The sequence below is a fragment of the Desmodus rotundus genome, chromosome 5 (assembly GCF_022682495.2).
Source record: "Desmodus rotundus isolate HL8 chromosome 5, HLdesRot8A.1, whole genome shotgun sequence".
Taxonomy (NCBI): Eukaryota; Metazoa; Chordata; class Mammalia; order Chiroptera; family Phyllostomidae; genus Desmodus; species Desmodus rotundus.
In genome coordinates, this window is record NC_071391.1 from 92,972,797 (window position 1) to 92,993,222 (window position 20,426).

At 42.0% G+C, this 20,426-nt stretch overlaps 1 protein-coding gene across 1 annotated transcript in view; it reads left to right on the plus strand.

The window, feature by feature from the left end:
- The window catches only part of NPAS2 (neuronal PAS domain protein 2), a 172,473-nt gene that overhangs the window by 121,843 nt on the left and 30,204 nt on the right, over positions 1 to 20,426 (plus strand). The window contains 4 exon segments of the mRNA XM_045204750.2: positions 4,031 to 4,151; positions 8,872 to 8,985; positions 19,474 to 19,592; positions 20,268 to 20,350. Of these exon segments, the coding sequence (XP_045060685.2) occupies positions 4,031 to 4,151; positions 8,872 to 8,985; positions 19,474 to 19,592; positions 20,268 to 20,350 (437 nt within the window).

The following is a 20,426-nucleotide window of genomic DNA, read 5'->3' on the forward strand; positions in this document are numbered from 1 at the left end:
TAACTGACCATAGAGACTTGGGTTTGTTTCTGATCTCTCTGTTCTGTTCCATTTATCTATGTGTCTATTCTTATGCCAGTACAAGACTGTTTTGGTTACCGTGCCATTGTAATGTAGTTTAAAATCAGGCATTGTGATTCCCTCCTACTTTTTGTTCTTTCTCAGAATAGCTGCAGGTATTTAGGGTCATTTATGGTTCCATATAAGTTTCTGAAATGTTTGCTCTATATCTGTGAAATATGCCATGGGTACTTTAATAGGGATTGCATTGGATCTATAAATTGCTTTGTGTAGTATTGACATTTTGATGATGTTAATTCTTACTATCCATGAACACATTATATGCTTCCATTTATTTGTGTCTTCCTTATTTTCTTTCTTCAGTGTTGTGTAGTTTTCTGAGTACAGGTCTTTTACCTCCTTGGTTAGGTTTACTCCTAGGTACTTTATTTTTCTTGTGGCTGTAGCAAATGGGTTTTTTTTCCTAATTTATGTTTTTGATATTTCATTGTTGGTGCACAAAAATGCCTTTGATTTCTGAATGTTGACTGTGTATCCCATCATTTTGCCAGATTCATTTATTAGGTGGAGCCTTTTTTTGATGGAGTCCATAGGGTTTTCTATGTGCACTATCATGTCATCTGCAAACGATAACAGTTTTGCTTTCTCCTTTCCAATTTGGTTGCCTTTTCTTTCTTTTTCTCATCTGATCACTGTGGCTAGGAATTCTATTACTATGTTGAATAGAAGTGGTAAAAGCAGACACCCTTGTCTTGTTCCTGATCTTAGTGGGAAACCTTTTAAGTTTTCCTGTTCATTTTGATGTTGGCTGTAGGTTTCTTGTCTACAGCCCTTATTATGTTGAGATATACTCCCTCTACTCCCACTTTGCTGAGTGTTTTATCATAAATGGATGCTGTACCTTATCAAATGTTTTTTTCTGAATCTATTGATATGACCATGTGATTTTTCTCTTTCTTTTTTTTATGTGATGTATTATATTTATTGATTTGTGAATATTGTACCATCCTTGCATCCCTGGGATGAATCCCACTTGATCATGGTGTCTGATCTTTTCAATGTATTGCTGTATGTGGTTTTCCAATATTTTTTTTGAGGATTTTAGCATCTATGTTCATCAGTGATATTGGCCTGTAGTTTTCTTTCTTTGTTGTGTCATGATCTGGTTTTGGGATTTTGGTGAACTGGCCTCAGAAAAAGAGTTTGGGAGTCTCCCATCTTCTTGGATTTTTTGGAATAGTCTGTGAAGGATATGGGCTAACTGTTCCTTAAATGTTTTGTAAAATTCTCTCGTGAATCGTCCAGTCCAGGGCTTTTGTGTGCTGGGAGCTTTTTGATTACTGCTTCAGTTTCACTGGCTGTTATTGGTCTGTTCAACCTTTCTGCTTCTTCTTCATTCAGTTTTGGAAAATTATATTTTCTAGATATTTGTCCATTTCACCTAGGTTTTCCAACTTCTTGGCATATTGTTGTTTATCGTAATTCTTTACAATCCTTTGTATTTCTGTGGTATCAGTTGTAATTTCTTGTCTTTCTTTTCTGGTTTTATTTATCTGGGTTCTCTCTCTCTCTCTCTCTCTCTCTTTCTCTCTCTCTCTTTTGATGAGTCTGGTTAAAGGTTTGTCAATTTTGTTTCTTCTTTCAAAGAACCAACTCTTGTATATAATGATCCTTAGGATTGTTCTTTTATCTCTATATCATTGAATTCTTCTCTGATTTTTATTATTTGCTTCCTCTTACTCACTCTGGGCTTTGTTTGTTGTTGTTCCTCCAGTTCTTAAAGATCAGTGATGTCAAACTCATTTTCACCAGGGCCATATCAGCCTCGCAGTTGCCTTGAAAGGGCCCATGTAATTTTAGGACTATATAAATGTAAGTACTGTGTTTTCAGACTATAAGATGCAATTTTTCCCCAAAATTTGGGAGGAAAATGGGGATGCATCTTATAGTCCGAATGTAGCTTACCTGGCTCACTGGAGGGGGGGAGGGGCGGTGGAGCAGAGGGAGGTTCCTATTTTGCTCCCCTAAACCCTAGGTATGTCTTATGGTCTAGTGCATCTTATAGTCTGAAAAATAGGGTACTCATTAACTATAGGCAAAGAGCTCTACATTTGGCCCTTTGAAGGCAACCTTGAGGCTGATATGGCCCCTGGTGAAAATGAGTTTTACACCCCTGTTATAGATGTTCAAGTCAACCCATTTCACTTCAGCTTCCTCATCTTCTAGTTGAGCAAAGTGTAGCTTGGAGGGGGCAGAGCCATTCTTCAAACCCAACCTCTCAGCTGTCACCTTCATTGCCACAATGAGGGCCAGTCCCTCACAGGCCTTCCCCTTTAGATGAAGACATGCTGGCAATTGCAGAATGACCTAGCAAGTGTAGCAGAAGGTGCAAAGCTCAGGAAGCCAGGGTGAGGGCACCATTCCGGATGAGGAGCTGTCATGAGTAGCTTCTCAGGGAACATGACTTCAAAGCAGGTGCCTGAAGAGTTAGCTAAACAAGAGGAGAGGGTGCAGAATATTCCAGCCAGAGGGCAGAGCCTGGAGGAAGGCCCTGACAGAAAAACAAACCTGAGAAACTGCAGAAAAGGAAGATGTGGCAGGCAGAAGTGCCAGAGTAGAGCAGGTAGATGGCAGGTGTGGGAGCCCTACAGTGAATTGAGATGGTTAGGCTTCATACCAGGAACAATTGGAAGCCCATAGATGGTTTTAAGCAAGTTGGTAACTTGGTCTGCTACAGGCTCCTTTTGGAAAACAAATTGGACAAAGACAGAAGTTGGAATAGGAAGACCAGCTTGGCCAGTTCTTTCCCCAGACAAAAGATGCTGGTGGTCTGGATTAGCATAGAGGCCATATGTATGGAAAAGTGAGTAGATCTGAGAAAATTGGTGTGAAGAAAATCTCACAGGACTTGAACACTGTTTGGATGTGAAGATGAGGTTGGGAGAGAAGCAAAGGGTGCCACCTGGGTGTGTGGTATGACTGAGTGACTGGATGGAAATACCTCATATAAGACCAGACTAGACAAGGAAAGGAGAAATATGGGTGCAAAAGGATGTTGGCGTTAGGGATCTATGTGAATCTTTAGTCACTAGGGGGCATCTAAGGGGAAGTTGGGAGATTAAGACAAGGCACACGAGAGAGTTGCCTAAATACACACATTTACGAATGTATATAGGTAGTGTTTCAAGCTGCAAGAGGGGGTAAGTTTACTGAGAGAGTCCAAGGAAGTGATATAGACATACCTATCCTCTGTCTCCACTGGGAGTTTCCACCTACACTATCCAATCTGGGAGCCATAGCCATGTGTGGCTATTAATATTCCCATTCAAATAATTAAAATTAAAAACAATTAAATATTCAGCCTTCGGTCATACCAGCCACATTTCAAGAGCTCAGTAGCCATGTGGCTAGTGGCTTCCATAATGGGCTCACAGATTATGGACCATTTCCTTCATCACAAACAGTTCTGTTGGTCAGTGCTATCTAGACTTGATGTTGTATTTATTTTGTACCTACAATGCTCAGGTACTTAGAAGAAAAAGTGCAATTATTTCAACTATAGATATTTAAGAAGTAAACAGGCAGCCACCTGCAGGCATAAAGGTCAGAAAAGGAACTCAACTTAGCTCCTCAGAACACTTCAAATGAGTGACTGGCCTTGCACTGGGTCTCCACCCTACCCACACTGCCCATGCTCCACTGACCAGAAGGGAGAACATGAGCGGATGGGGCTCCTCAAGCATGAAGAGGACTCTCATGTTTGTCTGCTTAACTCTTACTTCTTGCTGGGCCCACAGGCAATAGCACATGTGCATTTGAGCAAGTAAAACCTTTAGGTTACAATTCAAAATTACAGAGTGAGAGATTAAAGGTCTTCACCAAAAATCAGATATTGAATTTTTCATTTCTGAAAATACTTCTGAATTATCATGAATGTTTAGTTTTTGTTTTTGCTCTTGTTTTCCATATTCATTGTGTGTATACCTTTGTTCTTTATTTTATTTTTCAGTCAGATGTCATGGATCAGAATTTATTAAATTTCATTCCAGAACAAGAACATTCAGAAGTTTATAAGATGCTCTCTTCCCATGTGCTTGTGACAGATTCCCCCTCCCCAGGATACTTAAAATGTAAGTTTAACCTCACCAGTTTTACCATATATAAAGATAAAAATTTTAGTTTTGAAAGATTAGATAAATTAAGAAGGGATGACTAATTTTAAGAATGATCTTCCTTGTGACTCAAAACATAGCCAAGATCCTCAGAGGTATATTTTAAGATTAGAGCTACAACTGGAGTTTGCAATATGTAAGACATTTAACTTTTATATAGAAAATTGACACTTCCGGCCAAGATGGAGGCATAGGTAGATATACTTTGCAGCAGCTGGCAGAATGGGCCATCCCACATTTGCATGAGGATAAACCAGGAGAAACAACTGGGGAGCAAGACAGATTGCACAACCCAGGGTTCCAGTGTGGGGAAATAAAGCCTCAAACCTCTGATTGAAAAAACCTGTGGGGTTGAGGCAGCAGGAGAAACTCCCAGCCTCACAGGAGAGTTCCTTGGAGAAACCCGCAGTGTCCTAGAACATTCACAAAACCACCCACCAGGGAATCAGCACCAGAACAGCCCAATTTGTTTGTGGGTAGTTGGAAGTGACTGAAAGCCAGCCAAGAGCTGAGCAAGAGGCATTGTTACCTCTCGGGCCCCTGCCCCACGTACAGTGCCACAACACAGTGACCTGGGTTGCCCTTCCCTGGTGAATACCTAAGGCTCTGCTCCTTACTACATGACAGGTGCGCTGAGACAATATATATATGGCCCAAGTGAAAGAACAGATGAAAGCTCCAGAAAAAAAAAAAATACAACTAAGCGATGAAGAGATAGCCAACCTATCAGATGCAGAGTTCAAAACACTGGTAATCAGGATGCTCACAGAAATGGTTGACTATGGTCACAAAATAGTGGAAAAAGTGAAGGCTATGACCAGTGAAATAAAGGAAAACGTACAGGGAACCAACAGTGAAGGGATGGAAACTGGGACTCACAATCAACAGTTTGGAGCAGAAGGAAGAAATATACATTCAACCAGAACAGAATGAAGAAACAAGAGTTCAAAAAAATGGAGAGGCTAAGGAGCCTCCTGGACAACTTTAAACGTTCCAACATCTGAATCATAGGGGTGCCAGAAGGAGAGGAGGAAGACCAAGAAATCGAAATCCTATTTGAAAACATAATGGACGAGAACCAAGATGGCGGCGTCGGTAGACACACTGCGCCTCCTCGCACAACCAGAAGTGACAGAAAATCGAACAGCAAGGAAGTCTGACACCAAGGCGATAAAATTATAAACATTCATCCAGACCAGTAGAAGGGGCGGAGAGGACTCGCATTGCCGTGGCGGGACCAAGACTGGTGGAGTGTGGGATGAACGGAGCAGGCAGTCTGACCACTAGCAGACCCTGTGGCCCACATTCTCGCACAGATAAACCTAGAGGGTCGGACTCAGAGTGGCAGAGAACGGGGCAGGCAGAGAGGCATGTAGCACCCCGCGGCCCCACATTCACTCATAGATAAAATTGGACGAAAGGCGGGGAGCGAAGCAGACCTCGTAACCCAGAGCTCCAGCACGGCGAAATAAAGCCTCAAATCTCTGATTGAAAACACCCGTGGGAGTTGGGGCGGCAGCAGGAGAAACTCCCAGTCTCACAGGAGAGGTCGTTGGAGAGACCCATGGGGGCCTAGAGTGTGCGCAGGCCCACCCACTTGGGAACTAGCACCAGAGGGGCCCAATTTGATTGTGGGTAGCAGAGAGAGTGACTGAAATCCGGCAGACAGTGGAGCAGGTGCCATTACTCCCTCTCGGCTCCTCCCCCACATACAGCGTCACAGCACAGCGACCAGCGTTACCTTGCCCTGGGGAACACCTAAAGCTCCGCCCCTTTAAGTAACAGGCGCACCAAGACAAAAAAAAAATGGCCCAAATGACAGAACACTTCAAAGCTCCAGAAATAATTCAACTAAGCAGCGAACAGATAGCCAGCCTATCAGATGCACAGTTCAAAACACTGGTAATCAAGAAGCTCACAGAATTGGTTGAATTTGGTCGAAAACTAGATGAGGAAATGAAGGCTATGCTAAGAGAGACAATGGAAAATGTACAGGGAACCAATACTGATGCGAAGGAAACTGGGACTCAAATTAACGGTGTGGTCCAGAAGGAAGAAAGAAATATCCAACCACAAAAGAATGAAGAAACAAGAATTTGGAAAAATGAGGAGAGGATTAGGAACCTCCAGGACATCTTGAAACGTTCCAACATCCAAATTATAGGGAGGAGAAGAGGAAGAACAAAAAATTGAAAACTTATTTGAACAAACAATGAAGGAGAACTTCCCTAATCTGGCAAAGATAATAGAGTTCCAGGAAGTCCAGGAAGCTCAGAGAGTCCCAGAGAAGCTGGACCCAAGGAGGAACACTCCAAGGCACATCATAATTACATTAGCCAAGATTACACGGAAGGAGAGAATCTTGGAAGCAGCAAGAGAAAAGGAAACAGTTACCTACAAAGGAGTTCCCATAGGACCATCAGCTGGTTTCTCCAAAGAGACCTTACAGGCAAGAAGGGGCTGAAAAGAAGTATTCCAAGTCATGAAAGGCAAGGGCCTACATCCAAGATTGCTCTATCCAGCAAAGCTATCATTTAGAATGGAAGGGAAGATAAAGTGCTTCTCAGATAAGGTCAAGTTAAAGGAGTTCATCATCACCAAGCCCTTATTCTATGAAATGTTAAAGGGACTTATCTAAGAAAAAGAAGATCAAAAATAGGGACAGTAAGAATGACAGCACTCTCACAGTTATTAACAACCACACCTAAAACCAAAACAAAAATGAACTAAGCAAACAACTAGAACAGGAACGGAACCACAGAAATGGAGCTCACATGGAGGGTTATCAACAGGGGAGTGGGAGGGGGAGAGAGGGGGGAAAGGTACAGAGAATAAGTAGCATAAATGATAGGTGGAAAATAGACAGGGGGAGGGTAAGAATAGTGTAGGAAATGTAGAAGCCAAAGAACTTATAAGTATGACCCATGGACATGAACTATAAGGGGGGAATGTGGGAGGGAGGGAGTGGGCAGGATGGAGTGGAGTGAGGGGTTTGGAATTGGGACAACTGTAATAGCATAATCAATAAATATATTTTTTTTAAAGAAAACATAATGGAGAACTTCCCTAATCTGACAAGGGAAATAGACTTCCAGGAAGTCCAGGAAGCTCAGAGAGTCCCCAAAAGAGATCAATTCAAGGAAGCACACACCAAGGCACATCATAATTACATTAGCCAAGATTAAAGATAAGGAGAGAATCTTTAAAGCAGCAAGAGTTTTCTCTTGGACACAGTTACCTACAAGGGAATTCCCATAAGACCATCAGCTGATTTCTCAAAAGAAACAATACAGGCAAGAAGGGGCTAGAAAGAACTATTTGAAGCCATGAAAGGCAAGGATCTACATCCAAGATTACTCTATTCTGCAAAGCTATCATTTAGAATGGAAGGGCAGATAAAGTGCTTCCCAGATAAGGTCAACTTAAAGGAGTTCATCATCATCAAGCCCTTATTCTATGAAATGTTAAAGGGACTTTCTAAGTAAAAGAAGATAAAAAATATGAACAGTAAAATGACAACAAACTCACAACTATCAGCAACTGAACCTAAAAAAAAAAAAAAGAAAACAAAAACAAACTAAGCAAACTAGAATGGGAACAGATTCACACAAATAGAGATCACATGGAGGGTTATCAGCAAGGAGGGAGAGATGGGAGAATGGGGGACAGGGTACAGGGAATAAGAAGCATAAATGGTAGGTACAAAATAGACAGGGGAAGGTAGAGACTAGTACGGGAAATAGAGAAGCCAAATAACTTGTATGTATGACCCATGGACATGAACTAAGTTGGGGGAATGATGGTGGGAGGGAGGGTACAGGGTGAAGGAGAATAAAGGGGAGAAAAAATGGGACAACTGTAATAGCATAATCTATAAAATATATTAAAAATAAAAAAGAAATAATAAAGAAATTTGAAAGCATAGAGCTTTAGAACAATAATTTGTTTTACATATAATGGAAGAGATTTCTTTTTTCAGATGAGGGTCTTTTAGTAATGAACAATGCAAAATCAGCAATCTGCTTATTTTGGATGACAGTATAATGCTAGATTTGTATGATACCAAATAACCAACCTAAAACTGAATAATAGGTCAAAAATCCAAATTTTCTTCTCCCTAGACTGTAATTGGATAATTTATACACATTTGCAGTTTTTATGGCGTTTCTAAGTTTTTTAACTGGCACCTGTCTAAAAGTCTGTCCTTGGTGCCTGCTGAACCATTTGTCACTTAATGAAGCAGATACATTGATGGAGGTACCAAAGCCACCTTGAGCTTGTTCAAGCCTTGGTCCATTTTCCATGAAGAATTTATCCTATTGTTCATCTGACTTTATTTCAAAGAAAAGCAAAAAATTAAATTTAATGCAACAGTTCTATATGAGCTGCATTATCTTAATATACCCCATGAAAACAACTGGCACTAATCAATGCCAGCATAACCAACCACAGACACCTGTGAGCAAATGAAGATTAATTGGGTCCAAGTATGTAATGCAATATATCTGTAAATTATCGGGGGGAACCTATGGTGCAAATGTTACAAAACCACATCCAAAAGTCAATCACAATGAAAGAAATATTCTCACCATGTGAGTTTCACAAGGATGTGACTTGTTTAGTCTGCAGTAGATAATGCTCTTGTTCTCTTTCTCTCCCTGTTCCCTTAATGACACAGCTGACAATGATTTAGAGTTTTATTGCCATCTTCTCAGAGGCTGCTTGAATCCAAAGGGATTTCCAACTTATGAATACATAAAATTTGTAGGAAATTTTCACTCCTACAACAATGGTAAGCTTTACTTGTCATGTAATCACGCCAATGTCTTTTATCATGCAAACATGCACATGAGGACATAAGAATTCCACAGAGGAAGGAAGCAGGAGAATCTGTCCTTTACTTGTTTGCATTTGGATTTTTTGTTCCCAAGTCGCATTTTTTGTGCTTGTAAATGTTAGCTCCCATTTGAGAGGAACACACTTCCACACCTGTTTATGTCAGTGTGCAAAGTCCCACTGAAATATACATTATTCATTTATTTACTTGTGGGCTGATGGAATAGTTCTACTATAAGAAATAATTTACAGTTAATATAGAAGAGGCTTGGCTGACACACAGCCAAACAGGGCTTCATCGTGCCATGATGATCCATAACCTTGCTTTCTTCAATTTTATCACCCTTCCTACAGTATTGCTGTGAGCATATTTTAATAACTCTGGTCCATAGGCCTTGTGCTCATCTACATTGGGTGAATTGCCAAGCAGGATAGGTTAAGTGGTAAAGCTGTCCTTTCTGAAAGTACCCAAGCAAATGATTGTGTAAACTCTAGGTGCATCTCTAAACCAGACTTAAACATTCAGTTTTACTTTTGACCCCTGCAAAATGGGAATGCAGCCCTGATGCCAGAAAGCCAGAGACACATGTCCTGCTGTGGAGCCTAGCACAGGCTGACCTGCCTTTTGTTTGTCTCATACCCTGAAACTCAAAACAAATAACTGAAAGATCTATCATTTCATAAAACAGCAGAGATGGGAAAAACCAGAAGGAAGTGTTGATAGAGAATGGTAGAAAGATAGAAGAAAGGAGGAAAAATATCAAATGAATACATACAGAAAGATGAGCCTCAGAAATGAGAGGGTGGGTGGGCAGGTGGAAGGCATGAGGGAGTTGATGGCAGTGCTCACTTGTGCTCCTTGATTACTGTTGTTTAACTCTGGGTCCACTGTCAAGTTCCATTATCCCAGTCAAATTAGTTCCAAAGTTTCCATGAAAACCCTCCAAAGTAATGGCACCAAGTCCTAATGCTGAGGCAATCTGAGGTTTTTCCTCCAGCTTTGGAGGCTCCTTTGTTATATATTATTTGCATAAAATATACTTGCTTTGTTTAAAAAGCTCTAACTAGATGCTAAGCAGCACTATCCTGCCAAAGTGATTTCCAGGCCCAGTGTTCAGCGTTTATGCCTGGATGATAGGCTCCATGGTCGACTTGGGGCCCTTTTATATGAGTGGTTGGAAGTGTTGGAAGGTCATCTTCCCAAAGCGGGTCCCTAAATCTGAGCAAAACAGATGAAGCCAAGGCCTGACCATGCTAAACTGACTCATCTAAAGGCTCTTCCAAACCTTCTTAGATGATTGTTCAGTGAACCACACCAGTAAAGTAAATGGTAGCTCATTTGGCTACCAGATAAAGAAGGTGACCTCATAGAAAACCCAACATGATGCCAGCCCTGGTATAGTAGGTAATGGGGTGAGGCAGCTGTGAAAATGCATGTTGTTAGGTGATGTCAAATGACTCCAGTTCAGAAGACCTGAGGGTGAGACTGGGATTTCATGGTTGGAAAAGAACCATGGGGTCATGGACTTGGAGAAATACTGCTCTATTGTAATACTAAATGCCACTCCATAGGAATTTCTGTGACACTCCTCTTGCTTATGGTACCCTTTCCAGACAACTTTGTCCTTGAGTTAAAATAAGCAGTGATTTGGAATTTGCTTGAAGCATGTGCTGTGGCCACAAATAATGTCAGCTGCTGGGAGAGCAGTGTATCCCAAGTAGCCTAATGCACAGAAGGGAGAGAATGCTGCTCCCACATGTCCCCATGACAACTGTGCACACTCTTAATTAAAGGAACCAAACCATGATTTGCTGGTGAGCAGCAGTTGCGTCCTTTGTAAATTTCCATTCCCACAACTCTCTCTAAGATGCTGCTGAATATCACTTTGAACCTTCCTGTCATTGATCACATTTCAGAGGTTTCAAGGAAATAGGCAGGCTTCATTGTGAATACCTGGTTGTTTTTTTTTTATTATTATTAACTAACAAGGCTTTATTTCCACTTTAAGTTAAGATGATGTTTGTTTGCCTGAAAGAATGTGTGGAAATTATGTGTGATTTTATTTTTGGAGACCGTTACTGCTATAAACACACAACATTGGACGTGGAAAATTTAAAATCAAGAGTGGAAAGTAACTTTCCAGAGCCTATTGAACAAACAAAAGTTAGCAGGGGTTTTGTTGAGACAAGAATCTCCCAATGTAATTCTGGAAAACATGAAATTTAATTCTGACTTGGATTACAACAGATAGGAAAAAGCATCAGAGAAATGAATGAATTGCTAACATGGAGCCCTATAAATCACCAAAAATCAACCATTTTTAACATATAAAATATGGTTTACTATAATAGAAAAAATAATTCAAATTTAATTGTGTAGGCTTACTTCTCAATAAACATTGAACGATTGGTTTAAAAAATAGCTCATCAGGGGGATTTCTTTAGTACCAGGCCCTGGGCTCAGTCTTTGCCTTGATCCTCTCATTGAATCCTCACAAGAACCTTATGAGATGATACTATTGGCATTGTCTCATCTTAACAGTAGAGGAAATTGATGCATAAGAAAGTGAAGTCAAGAGGTGCATAGGTGGGAAGGGGGACCCACATTTATACCGATTCTAACCTTGAACTCATGCTTATGCCCAGTGCTTTGCTGCCTTCCACAAATCTATGTTGAAATTAAGTATCCAGATGCACAGCACAGGCCTGTCCCTTCCCTGGAATTGGTATATAATGTCTATACCTGTGTACAACAGATACCCTGTACCCACATATCAAGCTGCTTTGAGGATATCAAATATAATAAGGCATGCAGACATGGCAATGGTTGTCATGAAGGAAGAGGTTTATGTGCACAGATCCGGCAGGAATAGCATATCATGCAGGGTCACATAGGGAAGCAACAGCATAGGTTAGAGGGAGGGGGAGCAGGATCAGGAGAAATACAAAGAGCCTCTATTGTAGTTTCTGCTGGAAAACACAGGCAAGGCTGGTCAGCAGGTTTAGAACCGTCTCATGTGCCTAATTTCAGGGCTTTGTGCTGTAGAGGCTGCCCCTAGTTGTCTGGTCCTGGCCCTGGAGTAATCACTTTAGGGCAGGGGGATAGTATGACAGGGGATGGCAGGGAGGTTAGGATCTGCATTGGTTGGTTTCCATATGAAAGGTACACTGGAAGGTGAGTTATTTACTATCCCTAGGAATTGACCGACTCTGAGAGGAGCAGTCTCTCCAGGGTCAGCAAGGCCCCAAATGTCAAAGCACCAAATACAGAACTAAAAATTGTAGTCATTACACAAGCAACCCCATGTAACTTCCCTGAATTCCCAGGCATGGCACAAGTTTAAAAACAATATGCAAAGTGTGGAAGAAAAATGACCATGAACACTAGTTTTATTTAAATAGAATACCTGCTCACATATCAAATAACTATGTAGGAATCCCTAATTTGGCCCATTACCATGAAAAATCTTTCATTTCTGTAGAAGTGTTTAGTTTATGCATTATTACCTGGTGTATTCTTACTTGGTGCCTGTCAAGATATTAGGCTCTTATTTTTATTAAAAATGGCATGGCAATGACAGCAGACTTTAATCTGTTCATTGCACCCCTTCCTGGGGCCATGCAGTCCTTGCCTGGCACACAAATAAGCACTCAACACAATAGGTTGACCTAGACAGAGACTTGGAGAACTTGGCCCTGACACACAGGTGGTGGGGGCAGAGCCACAATTCAGACCAAGAACTTTCAACTCAGGGAAATCATTGTCTTCCTTGGGAGGTGATAACAGAGCCATCCTTGACTGACCCCAAAGCACACTCCAGGAACTTAGTGGTGGCTTCCAGGAGTGCTCCTGCTACTTCTTTGGCCTTAAATGCGAAGTAAAGATTAAATTCACATTGGTAAGTGCTAGGTAAACTGAAGCCTGTCTAAACTAAATTCCTGTGCCTTGTGAATAGTCTACACTGGAAGACCTCCTGATCACCAGTGTGTGGTCAGGAAAGTTTCACCCTTAGCCTCCATTCACTCCCTATTCTATGCCCCCACCCTCCTCTGGGTGCTCCCTAATATCCTTACCCAGGTCCTTCACCCAGGCCCCTGTAGAACAGTTCCTGACACTCTCTTCCCAGCCTAGAAGTTCCTCTGATCAAACAATTTGGCCCAAGGCCAATAGAGGCCCTTGCTGCTACTAAAATTCATTTATAGGAATTCTCAGGCCTTAAAACAAAGGGGCCAAAGTGGAATGTAGAGGTTTTGGGGTAGGGAAGAGAGGACAAGACTGAGCCAGAGAAGGTGTTTGGTGACACGTAAATCACATAGATGAAGACCCCAAGTGCTTGCCTGCTGACCCAGGTAACTAACTGCTCAGGTCTCAGCTGGCTCTGTGACCAATGTGAGTAGGCCAACTCTGGAGTCTAGGGGGAGGGGAAGGACACAAGCCCCTTTGCCCTCATTAACATTATTAGACTCTCTAATTGGACATTTCCTGATTCACTGCCACTTATACCACCTACCTCTTTACCTTCCCTCATGTCCCCTCACCCCACCCCGTCCATTCTTGTTGTGCAGACACAGAAACCATTGTCCAAATACTTGAGCAAAATGGAATTTTCCCTGAGGTCATGGCCACTTCTTAGGACTTCGTCATTTGCCACAGATGTTTGGCAGGGGGTGGTAGGGAGGGAGTGCGGGGATAACAAGACTTCACATCTTTCACCTACACTTGTAATAAATGCGAAAAAATGTGTATCAGCAAACGGGACAAGAATGTAGCTTTTTTAAAAGTGTTTCACTTTAGGACAATCTCTAAGGCAGCCTATGAGAAGATTCCTGAAGATATCAGCTGGGATAAAGACATGCACATCTCCTCCTCTTCTCATAAAAAGCCCACTCTGACCCTAGCCGATTGGTGAGGGCCCCTGCCAGAGCAGCCCTGGTGCACCTGTGCTCTGCATGGTGTTTCCAGAATACAGTTAAAATGAAATTACTTTATCCGGGGCTATGTTTGTCACATGACACATTTTTAATGCTTTTGAATAAATACCATTTCATCTTTTTACTTCTCCAGTTAAACAGACAGGGAGTCTATGGACATTTCCCCAGCCCCACACTCCCAAGTCCTGAAGCCCCACCCCCACCACTCTTGCCAGGAAGAAGGCCACCCTCTATTTGAGCTCCTGCCCCTCCCCCTGCCTTGGATTTAAACATGCGTCTGACTGAAATCCAGAGAGCAGTGATTCACAGGTTGCTGGTGTGGTTCCAAATGGGTAACCCTCAGCAAACATTCCACTCTGGGCTTTCCAGAAACCACACAGCAGAACATAAAAGTTTCCCTGCCCTCATTTTACCTGCCCACCTCTAACCACACACCCAGATTGAAGTTCTTGCAGAGGGGAAGCCTTTCAGCTCAGTTCACAGCACTTGACTCTGTATGTTCCATGGGATTGCTGTTTGTTGCCTCATTTTCTGGCTTTGGAGGTCTTGTTTTGGTGGGGGTTTTTCCTAAGCTCAGTTCATTGATGTGTCTCGGTTAAGAAACAAATTGCAGGCTGGCCAGGCCTCACTGGAAATGGGCCTGGGAGTCTAGTGTAGGAAGGCCAGGTTCATCTAGTCTCTCTGTCACAGGCCCCAAGGATCAGGATCAGAGTGTTCCTGCCACCCTGACAATGAAACTCATATCCTTCCCCAGCAGTGCGCATTGCTGCAGAGTGGATCGCAGAGGAATTAAGATCAGAAAAAAAAACAAATTTTTACCTAAGACTATCATCCTGTCTGAGCATATCCAGTCTGTATTAAAATGGAACAGTAAGGAATGGTCATACATTTATTAACCATCTTTATGCTTGTTTCAGCCTGGTATGAGGAACTTTGGTATAGGTTGTCCAATAATTGTGATTAAAATGGGCACAAGATATCCAACTGTGGCTCAGGGCCCAGTAGCCTACAGAAAGTTCACTTTCCTGAGCACACAATAACTTGGCTCTGTCCACACCCACCATCTGGTGAGTATTTTGTCAATGCCATTACATCTCCTGGTCCCCAAAATGACTAATTTTCATTAATGAATGCCAGGGGAAAGAAGAAATTTAAAGTATATTTTTCCCATTAGAGTATGATTTTCAATCTAACAATTTGCTACCCTCCAGCTTTCTGGTGTGGTTTCTGTCCAACATTGTTCTTCCCTGTGCCAAGTAGAAGTGGCAGAAAGGAAAGAATATTACACATTAGCCCCACAAGTTAGGCGGGACCCCAGGACAAACACTGGTCAGGATTATGGTGCTGCTGCTCTCCTAAGAACCCAATAACCTGGTTTTTCAAAACACCTTGAGGAACGCACACTGGGAAGAGAAAAAATCTGAGTCTGGGAATCATGTTTAATACGAGGGAGATGATTCTCATGAATGTGCAGGACATTATTTCCCCTCAACATTCCAACAATCTTGCCCAAATCTTTCAGACACAACACAAATGAGATTTACGAACTTCATTGTTCCTTTAGCAAACCTCCTTATAATGGTTTCATGTCTCCCCACACACCGGCCTGCTTTGTTTTTCATTTATTCCAAGAAGTACTGAGAAAGCTATTCGTCATCTTGTGGACTGTTAGTGTATCTTCCTACAGCTGTTGCAAGTCATTTTTCATAGCAGACCATCTCTGATCAGAATGCTTAATTGTTTAGGCCTAATGACTGAACCAATACTGAGCAGAAGAGTATTGGTACATCTTTCTCCATTTCCTTCTACTCCTTGCTGTCAAAGGTTCACTGTCACCATCCCTGCTCCTTCCTTTCTCTCCCATTCCCCTTTGGGAACAAGTTCTCACACCATCTGCACTCTCCTTGCCCCTACAGTCATCCATATTTCCTTGTTATGACTTATTTGGAGCTCACCTTTGTCATCAGGCAGACTTAGAAGTCAATGAATGCAGGGCACGAGTGAGTCATTTTGATTCTCTGGACAACCTTGGACTATCTTATTTCTGGAATCCTAAGAATGCCAGCCCAAGGCAAATTTCCTTCAGGGTCTCTGAATTTTGAGACTGTGCTAAAAGATTCAGGAACAAAGAGGGGTCCTTGTGGTTCCATGGGCCCTTTTATTAGGAAGACCAAAAACAGAGCCCCATCCTGCATATCTCCAAGCATGAGATTCATGATGGGCATTCACACATTTTCCATGGACTGATTGAAAAAAGGCTGATTTGCAGCAGATGTTGCCCAGGCATTCTTTTGACCAGTGTCAGTGCATGAGTAGGGCAGTGAGCTAACCTGAGCACCAGGGGAATTCTCCCATGGTAAGCCTGCCACCACCAGCACCAGGCTGGGCTATAGAGGGAAAAATCACCCTGGGATCTCAAAGTCTATGCATTAGTTGTTGACAAGGATCAGAAGGTGTCTTCCCAAACTGGGCTTTGATCTGTGGCCTGGATGTGAGATGGAGAGTCATCTTGTTTAAAAGTCTTTCCATAAACACTTGTTGACACCTGCTGTTTGCAAGATGCCTGCTCAGAGCTGGAGAGAGAGAATTAGATCCAGTATGATCAATTTTAAGGAAGATGACTTCAGGGGGGGATGCAGCAAGAAATAATCACTTTTATCTCTATCATGTGTGTGTGTGTGTGTGTGTGTATGAGAGAGAGAGAGAGAGAGGCTGAGAAAGTCAGAGATCCGATAAAACAGGTAAAACGGGGCTGGGCCTGCATTGAGTGGTTTATCCTTCTGAAAGGCTCAGGAAGCCAGTTGTAATTAGATATAATTTTCTATTGCTTAAACTGAAACAGCTAATTAAATTTTTAATTATTGTTTCTAAACTACCTGGGAATAAGATAGCTAAATATTACTGTGAAGTCCCAGGGAGCAGTTTGCCCACATGGTGACTACCCAGAAAATGCAGGAAGGCTCACGCTGAGTGTGAAAGTCATTTCAAACACCATTGGCAAAATGTTTAAAGTAACTTCTTCCCCTTGTTTCTCCTCAAGGTTTTCCCCTTGGCCTGTGTTATAATTTTGATCCTTGACTTACTATCACATTTGATCAAGCTCTCAACTGCTTCAGGTTTGGGGGGAAAGGTTTGTTTAGAAGATGCATTTACTGGTTCTGGGCTCCTCTCTAAAATATCTAGCTTATCACCGCAGGGTACAAGCAATTATAGGATGTCCTTTGAGAGATGCATTTTCATCTTCAAAGCTTTAGACGTTATAAAAGAGTTGATAAAACTATATTGGGAGGCAGCCAGGCTAACAGGAAGCTCTATAGAACATCCGTTTAATTGCCATGAACCACATCCTTGCCCCTTGAAGTCCTTAGGGGCTGGTGTTGCCTATTTCACACTCCATCTGTCCCTGTCTTTCTCACAGTAAATCACCAAGGAAGGCACTTACTGAAAGGACACATGAATTTAGTAGCAGAAAGGATCCCTCAAACAAGGCACATGGTTCAAGTCAGATTAAAAACTTTCTCTTAAATTCCTGGGAAATCCTTAGAAGTTTGCTTGGAAGGTCTTGATATTCTGAAAGAGTAGGGATTATTTTATTATGTGTTTATCTGGCTGGTGATGTCTCTTAGATTCCAATAGAGAGGATATTTCACATCTGGGAAATTTTTCAATGTCTTTCTTTTTTTCATCACACAGATGTTCACATCTGGCAACCCTTCCCTTACGTGGAATTGTTTTCTTTTCCCTTGATAAGTTCCTTGGCCTACCCTACACATTAATCTGCAATGATCAAAGCCAACTAATGACAGATGCAAACTCTCTTGGGACCAGTGTTTATTTTACCCACTTTATAGTTATGTTTGGAAACATTTTTTCAGTTATAGGATACATTCAGAGAATATGTTTGGTAAAATGAATTTATTCATGTCTGTAGATAAAACACCACATTATTGAATCACTTAGAAACCCATAAACATATAAAGTAAGAAATTATTGGAAAGCTAAAATCCAAAGTCTTGTAGACATCATTTTAGAATGCATTTTGTTTTCTGATGTTTATATGTTCTCAAATTGGAAAACATACCTTTTTAAAAGATTTTATTTATTTATTTATTTATTTTTAGAGAGGGGAAGGGAGGGAGAAAGAGACGGAGACATCAATGTGTGGCTCCCTCTCATACACCCCCTATTGGGGACCTGGCCTGCAACCCGGGCATGTACCCTGACTGGGAATCCAACCAGTGACCCTTTGATTTGCAGGCCAGCAGCCAATCCACTGAGCCACACCAGCCAGGGCTAGAAAACATAACTTTTAATTTATAAGTTCAGAATTGTACAGGATATAATCAACTACATTTTAAAAGGAAAGAGGTCATATAGATTATCTATGACAGTGGTCCTCAATCCTGGGGACACATTAGTAAATCTGGGAGGTTTTAAAATGCTGATGCCTGGGCTTCACCCCAAGTTTCTGAATTAACTGCTCTGGGTAGGGCCTGGGCAGCCATGTGAAAGATCCCAGGAAACTGGTGAGAATTTGTGTACATGGTAAGATGACTTTTCTCATATTTAACAGGATCCTTTCACCCACCCAGCAAACTCCAGCTAAACTGGCAGAATTGTTCTCTGGCATGGAAGGTAGAGAGAGCAGTTGTGCACAGTCAACCTGAGTAACCAGTTGAAAATCTGTAGTAACCAGGGAAAACTGCTGCTAGTGCCAAGGGCACCTCCTCAGGAGGCCTGTGGGGCCTTATCTCAGCATCATGGTGGGATGAACCTAGAACCATCCTTGTTAGAGCCCTGGACTTGGAGTCCCTAAGACCTGGGTACAGTTCCTTCTCCATTATTTCTACTCTGAGTGACCTTGGTTAATATGAGGAAAGTCATACCTTCCCAAACTTGTGAGAAAAAATAAGGCAGTAAACAGATTTTCTTACCTATGTACTATATCTTTGGAGATCACCCTAAGTCCTGAGGCTATCTCTTTAGTAGTCCTGACTGAGCCCCTGCCTCATACAGGGCCCTAAAGAGGTTTTTCTGGGCAGAAGCCCTTGACTTCCAGCTGCGCCACACCAGGGGCAGGGGTTCATGTACCAAGACAAAGTTATTTTCCTGGGTCCATCAGTATCAGAAACACTGACAGACTATGGAATTGACCCTTAAAACACTGCATGGAGTGAGTATTTGGACCCTAACTGCAGAATGAGGCTGTCTTCTCATCTTGCAGAATATTTTTACCAGCACAGTCATCTAAGTGGCTATAGGATAATGCCAGTGAGAGGCAAGTAGTATACTAGTGACTCAAATTCTGGTTCTGTGTGGCCTTGTGCAGTTGCTTCACCCATCTGTGCCTCAGTTTCTATGCAATGGGGTAACAACAGCACCTACTCCCCAAGTTGTTATAAGAATGAGTTGAGTTAATGTTCACAAAGCCCCGAGTGCAGTGCTGGTTCACAGGAATATAGGCAGGCTGGCTGCTGCACAGATGAGCTAACCTATGTCCCTCCCTCCCCAGTGCCTAGCCTCTCCTGTCGTGGCTTTAACAGCGCCCTTGTAAGGCCTTGCCAGGTACCTCTAGGAAAGAAGGTCTGCTTCATCGCTACTGTTCGCCTAGCAACACCACAATTCTTAAAGGTAAGTACCTGGAAGAGAATTTATCCTGTGGAAATATTACAGTTGAGTCCCACTTACTTATATTTGATTGTCTTTATGGGAAAAATAAAATTACAAGGATATTGTCACTAAGAATGTGAAATGTCTGGTTTCCTTACCTCTGACCGCCCCACGTGCTGTCTCTCATAACTGCATTTCCTAGGAGATATTTTGTTTGAAGGCATCAATCACTCTTGAGCCTGTGGAGATGCTTCTTTAGAGCTCTGTAAACCTTCCTACATTTCATACTAACATTAATACTACTCAGGGCAGGCAGAGGTGAGAACCAAATGTCAAATTGAGGGTTTGTCTGAAATATCTTGTCTATGATTGCTTTAGTGTCTGTGGCAGGAATGTTGAGTTAAATTAGTAATTCAAATGCGGGTGAAAAGCCATTTTCCACATGTTTACCACACTTTGAGATAATGGGAAGGAAGGGGTATGACATTTTAGCTCCTTAGTTATTTTTCCCTGGCTTGTGAAATAAATTTTGTATCAGCTAATAACCAGATTAGCTACAGATGACAAGCTTCAATCCAACACAACTTGAAGACTTGCTCTGAAGAGTTGTAACTTCTGTTGCCCACCAGGCATCCTGAGCAGCTCTAGCATGAGCATCTGTCACCTCAGGCAACACTTTCTTCCCTTCTAATATAGGAAATCTGTGTAGTTGACGAACCTCTAGAGGAATTCACTTCAAGGCACAGCTTGGAATGGAAGTTTTTATTTCTGGATCACAGGTGTGTGAAAAGAAAAGCATATCTGGGTTGGGGTGAAAAAGGTCGGGTCTGGCAGAAGGAAAAGTGGTTCCCAGCC